The sequence below is a fragment of the Ursus americanus genome, chromosome 2 (genome assembly GCF_024610735.1).
Source record: "Ursus americanus isolate L20-20 chromosome 2, mUrsAme1.1.p, whole genome shotgun sequence".
Taxonomy (NCBI): domain Eukaryota; kingdom Metazoa; phylum Chordata; class Mammalia; order Carnivora; family Ursidae; genus Ursus; species Ursus americanus.
This window is the reverse complement of record NC_142128.1, coordinates 43858679-43865440: the sequence shown is the minus strand read 5'-3', so window position 1 is coordinate 43865440 and position 6762 is coordinate 43858679. Positions and strand designations below refer to the sequence as shown.

The window sequence follows — 6762 nt, the reverse complement described above, 5'->3', positions numbered from 1 at the left end:
ACCAACGAGAATGAAAACACAATGGTCCAAAACCTATGGGACACTGCAAAGGCGGCCCTACGGGGGAAATACATAGCCATCCAAGCCTCACTCAAAAGAGTAGAAAAATCTAAAATGCAGTTTTTATATTCTCACCTCAAGAAGCTGGAACAGCAACAGAAGAACAGGCCTAATCCACGCACAAGAAAGCAGTTGATCAAGATTAGAGCAGAGATGGATGAATTAGAAACCAGGAGCACAGTAGAGCAGATCAACAGAACTAGAAGCTGATTCTTTGAAAGAGTAAATAAAATAGATAAGCCACTGGCAAGACTTATCCAAAAGAATAGAGAAAGGACCCAAATTAATAAATTATGAATGAAAAGGGAGAGATCACAACCAACACCAATGAAGTAGGAAGGATCATTAGAAACTTTTATCAACAGCTTTATGCCAATAAATTAAACAACCTGGGAGAGATGGAGGCCTTCCTGGAAACCTATAAACTACCAAGACTGAAACAGGAAGAAATTGATTTTTTTTAAACAGACCAATTAATCATGAAGAGATTGAAACAGTGATTAAAAACCTTCCAAAAAACAAAACTCCAGGGCCTGATGGATTCCCCGGGGAATTCTACCAAACATTCAAAGAAGAAATAATACCTATTCTCCTAATGCTATTTCAAAAAATAGAAACAGAAGGAAAACTACCAAACTCATTCTATGAGGCCAATATTACCTTGATCCCCAAACCAGGCAAAGATTCCACAAAACGGAGAATTATAGACCGATATCCCTTATGAATATGGATGCCAAAATTCTCCACAAGATCTTAGCTAATAGGATCCAACAGTACATTAAAAGGATTATCTATCGTGACCAAGTGGGATTCATTCCTGGGATGCAAGGGTGGTTCAACATTCACAAATCTGTCAGTGTGATAGATTATATCAACAAGAAAAAAGCCAAGAATCATATGATCCTCTCAATAGATGCGGAAAAAGCTTTTGACAAAATACAGCATCCTTTCCTGATTAAAACCCTTCAGAGTGTAGGGATAAAAGGTACATTCCTCAATCTCATAAAAACCATCTATGAAAAGCCTACAGCAAATATCATTCTCAATGGGGAAAAACTGGAAGCCTTTCTCTTAAGAGCAGGAACACAAGGATGCCCACTCTTGCCACTATAATTCAACATAGCACTAGAAGCCCTTGCAACAGCAATCAGACAACAAAAAGGGATAAAACATATCCAGTTCGGCAAAGAAGAAGTCAAACTGTCTCTCTTTGCAGATGACATGATACTCTATATGGAAAACCCAAAAGAATCCACCCCGAAACTACTAGAAGCTATAGAGCAATTCAGTAATGTGGCGGTATACAAAATCAACGCTCAGAAATCAGTTGCATTCCTATACACGAACAATGAGACTGAAGAAAGAGAAATTTGGGAATCTATTCCATTTATAATAGCACCAAAAATCATACATTATCTTGGAATTAACTTAACCAGAGACGTAAAAGATCTATATTCTAGAAACTACAGATTACTCTTGAAAGACATTGAAGAAGACACAAAAAGATGGAAAAATATTCCATGCTCATGGATCAGAAGAATTAACATAGTTAAAATGTCCATGCTACCCAGAGCAATCTACACTTTCAATGCTATCCCGATCAAAATACCAATGACATTTTTCAAAGAACTGGAACAAACAGCCCTTAAATTTGTGTGGAACCAGAAAAGGCCACGAATCACCAAGGAATTGTTGAAAAGGAAAAACAAAGCTGGGGGCATCACAATGCCGGATTTTGAGCTGTACTACAAAGCTGTGATCACAAAGAGAGCATGGTACTGGCACAAAAACAGACAAATAGACCAATGGAACAGAATAGAGAACCCAGAAATGGATCCTCAGCTCTTTGGGCAACTAATCTTTGATAAAGCAGGAAAAAACATCCAGTGGAAAAAAGACAGTCTCTTCAATAAATGGTGCTGGGAAAATTGGACAGCTATGTGCAAAAGAATGAAACTTGACCACTCTCTCACACCATACACAAAGATAAACTCCAAATGGACGCAAGACCTCGATGTGAGACATGAATCCATCAAAATCCTAGAGGACAGCATAGGCAGCAACCACTACGTCATTGGCCACAGCAACCTTTTTCATGACACATCTCCAAAGGCAAGAGAAACAAAAGATAAAATGAACTTGTGGGACTTCATCAAGATCAAAAGCTTCTGCACAGCCAAGGAAACAGTCAAAAAAACTAAGAAGCAGCCCACGGAATGGGAGAATATATTTGCAAATGACACTACAGATAAAAGACTGGTATCCAAGATCTACAAAGAACTTCTCAAACTCAATACACAAGAAACAAATAAACAAATCATAAAATGGGCAGAAGATATGAACAGACACTTTTCCAATGAGGACATACAAATGGCTAACAGACACATGTAAAAATGTTCAAAATCATTAGCCATCAGGGAAGTTCAAATCAAAACCACACTGAGATACCACCTTACGCCAGTTAGAATGGCAAAAATTGACAAGGCAAGAAACAATTGTTGGAGAGGATGTGGAGAAAGGGGATCCCTCCTACATTGTTGGTGGGAGTGTAAGTTGGTATAGCCACTCTGAAAAACAAGTGTGGAGGTCCCTTAAAAAGTTAAAAATTGAGCTACCCTATGATCCAGCCATTGCACTATTGGGTGTTTACCCCAAAGATACAGACGTAGTGAAGAGAAGGGCCATATGCACCCCAATGTTCATGGCAGCATTGTCCACAATAGCTAAATCGTGGAAGGATCCGAGATGCCCTTCAACAGATGACTGGATTAAGAAGATGTCGTCCATATATACAATGGAGTATTACTCAGCTATCAAAAAAGAACGATTTCTCAACATTTGCTGCAACATGGATGGCACTGGAGGAGTTAATGCTAAGTGAAATAAGTCAAGCAGAGAAAGACAATTAACATATGGATTCTCTCATCTATGGAACATAAGAACTAGGAAGATCGGTAGGAGAAGAAAGGGATAAAGAAAGGGGGGTAATCAGAAGGGGGAATGAAGCATGAGAGACTATGGACTCTGAGAAACAAACTGAGGGCTTCAGAGGGGAGGGGGGTGGTGAAATGGCTTAGGCTGGTGATGGGTAGTAGGGAGGACACGTATTGCATGGTGCACTGGGTGTCATACGCAACTAATGAATCATCAAACTTTACATCAAAAACCAGGGATGTACTGTATGGTGACTAACATAATATAATAAAAAATATTATTATAAAAAAAAACTTGAACCAAGGTCACAAAGTGGTAAGAATACAAACAATATTCCCAATACCAGCATAATAAACTATCCAATGAAAACGTAAGAAGGGTCTTCCACCTGAGAATTTTAAAATCTGTGAAATAATTTTTGGGTCAAAAGGGAAATAAAAGCAAAATGAAATAAGTTCCAGGAAATAATATCAATTACACTCTGTGTAGCAGAATATGTGGGTTAAGTTTAAAGTAGAGATAAGAAGAAATGTCACAGAATAATTATATATATAAATAAAATACATACAATTCACTGAATAGTTAAAATTTAATTTTAATGAATTAATTTAATTAAAAGGATATGAAGTCTGGCCCATTACTCTTCGAAGGGCTGACTTGAACTCCTTATTCCTCAGACTGTAAATCATTGGATTGAACAGTAGTGTGAGGATGGTGTAGGACACAGATATGAGGGTGTCCTGACTTGAAGAGTAGCTGGACTTGGGCCTTAAGTAGATGAAAGAGGCACAACCATAATGAACAGTTACCACAATGAGATGGGAGGCACAGGTGGAGAAGGCCTTGTACCTGCTGGTGAAAGATGGGATCTTCAAAATGGCAGAGATGATGCGGATGTAAGAGACCAGGATAAGTAGCAGGGGAACGACCAAGACAAACACCCCAATCATGAATATGACCAACTGACTGAGGCGCGAATGATGGGATGCCACCTTGAGGACAGGGGCTATGTCACAGAAGTAGTGATGGAGCTGGTTGGAAGAGCGGAAGGGCAGGTGAAATACCAGGGAGGTGATAATCTGTGCAATAGTAAAGCCACAGGCACAGGCAGCAGCCACTAGTCCCACACACACACGGTGTCCCATGAGCTCCGTGTAGCGCAGAGGGTTACAGATGGCCACGTAGCGGTCATAACCCATGGCCGCCAGCAGGAAGGAGTGAGAGCAGCCAAGGAAGAGGAAGGTGAACATCTGGATGGCACAGCCCAGGAAGGAGATGGTCTTCTTCTGGGCCAGCAGGTCCACCAGCATCTTGGGTACAATGACGAAGGTGTAGCAGGTCTCAGAGCAGGAGAGGACGGCAAGGAAGAAGTACATGGGGGTGTGAAGGGCTCTGTCCAGCACGATGGTGGAAATGATGATGGCATTGGTGCCCAGAGTGAAGAGGTAGAGGGGCAGGAAGGCAATGAAGAGCAGCCGCTGCAGCCCGACCAGAGAAGAGAAGCCAAGGAAGGTGAACTCCCTCACCAGGGTCTCATTGCCCCACTCCATGCAGAGCACCCCCAGGAGAGTCAGAGACAGAGACAGAGGCCCGGATCCGGGAAGGAGAGTAGAAATTATGGGAAAATCAGCACAAAGTCTGGAGGCAGGCAAGTCCTTCATTCCCCCTCAGAAAGGTCTGCTAAGAAAAGAATTAAGGCTAAATATACAACAGAGGATCTGACGGCCATTTAGGAGGCTTTCTTTAAGACCAAGTCCACGGTATCTTCTACCAAGGGTTAAGGATCTGTCTCATTGGTTTTACCTGTATCTTACTTAGGGATTATCGTGTTTGTCCTTTCACTGGCATCCCAAGGAAACTAGCTTTCCAAGTGGAAAAGTATGTTTAATTCCAGCCATCATAACTTGACCAGGATGTGGAATGAGTAAGGAGTGAGCGGGTTCAGACACAACATATGAACCTGTTTATCCAGCCATAAGGTGGGAAGAGAGAGGAAGAGTTCTCCAGCAAACGTGAGGGGAATTGTGTTTGTTGAGGACTTCTTATATGCTAGGATATGTGGGAAGAACATCATAAACTCATGGCAGTAACCAAAGCAATAAGAAAAAAACAAAAACAAAAACACAGACACCTTTGGTGTTATTTCTGACAGACTGACTAAGAGAATAATTAGGGACATTTCTGGAGGCTCCACACTGGGGTCCTGAGAGAAGGGTGGAACAGATGACAACATTAGTTTAAAGAAGAATGTCCCCTTTTCCAGGAAGAGAAGAGTCACCAGGGTGCTAGAAAGAGACTCATTACCTGTGTGGTATGCATCTCACCTCCCTTTTCCCATTTTCTGTGCCTCAGAGAAGAGTTTTTTCCAAAAATGGCTCAGAGCTTGTCACAGATCATGAGAAAGAATGGGACAATCAGTCAGTGCTCCAGGTTCTAGTGCCCTGCCATAAATCACAGTCTCTATGTTTTATACACTGTTATATCAACAATATTCCTTTTGAATATTCTGCTACTAAACACAGTCTGCAAACTGCAGAAAGGATCATTTCTAAAGCTATTTTTAGGACTAATATCAGACAATTTTTTCATGGGTGTATTTCCCAATTGTCCATGCCTGGGAACTAAAGAAAGTGTTCTCTGTAAGCAAAATCACCTAGTTTAATTCCAGCCATCATTTGTTGGTCGCACCCAGTCTTTATTTACACACTTTTCAATCTATTTATATGTTTGTACATCATTTTCTGTTCAGGAATCATTTGCATCTGTTACCAGAATTGTTCATTTTTACATTCTTCTAGCCAATAGCAAATCTTAGATTTCTAGATTTAAGGTATATGATGAAAATTTTCTTTTTTTTTTTCTTTAAAAGTTTTATTTATCTCAGAGACAGAGAGAGAGAGAGACAGAGAGTGCACAAGTGGTAGGAAAAGGAGAGAGAATCTTAAGATGTGGGTCTCGATCTCCTGACCCTGAAATTATGACTTTATCCAAAGCCAAGAGTCAGACGCTTAACCTATGTACCATGTCGGTGCCCCAAATGATGGGAAATTTCTGAAACTCATTTATCTGTCCCTAGAAAATGGAGATAAATTTTTTTTCTTTCTTACTAGCTAGAAACTGGTCCTAAACTTAAATAGACATAATTATTCATTTATTTGAAGTTAATATGAGGATAATCACATAGGCTGGTTTAAAAGCTATTTTACAAATTAATAGGCATTTTTCATTCTGTAACTGTATAGATATTTGTGTTAAAAATAAACTCTATATTTACCATGTCTATCCTCATTATATAAATAGGTATGTGCATAATAGTTATGTTTTCCAAATTTAGAAAAACAAACCAATGAGACAGTGTGCTAACATAACACTCTCCCAAAGACGAATGAATATCTATTTTAAGACACTGAGGAAAATCCAAGCTTATATTCATTGCTTTAACTTTGTTTTAGCACTTTCCAAAGATTTTTTTGATCTTCTTCACATAATCCACATCTAATTCCCACCATATCCTCACTCCACTGAGTATAACATATGGATTAGGCCACAGAGGCTGGAATTCTCTCAATTCTGAAGGACTACATGTATCTTCCCAAATCCAAAATAATTCTCTAAGTTGTCACTCAGACCCATGAAATAGCTGAGTTCAGTTAAGTGGAATTTTTCTTTTACATATTATTAATATAAGCCCAGGATCTAATGGACTGTGTTATTGGTGTATTTGGCCCTTTTGTGGTGTCTGGGAACCCAGAAGCACAGTCCATCTGA

At 39.8% G+C, this 6762-nt stretch overlaps 1 protein-coding gene across 1 annotated transcript; it reads right to left on the bottom strand.

Annotated features, from left to right (window-relative positions):
• Positions 1–3602: 3602 nt before the first annotated feature.
• LOC123783721 (olfactory receptor 10K1-like) lies at positions 3603–4544 on the bottom strand. Its single transcript, XM_045784649.2, has one exon. The coding sequence runs from the start codon at positions 4542–4544 to the stop codon at positions 3603–3605; it is 942 nt and encodes a 313-aa protein (XP_045640605.2).
• Positions 4545–6762: the final 2218 nt, after the last annotated feature.

Excerpts from the sequence above, each read along its gene's own strand:
- LOC123783721 (XM_045784649.2), bottom strand. The coding sequence starts at position 4,544 with ATGGAGTGGGGCAATGAGACCCTGGTGAGGGAGTTCACCTTCCTTGGC.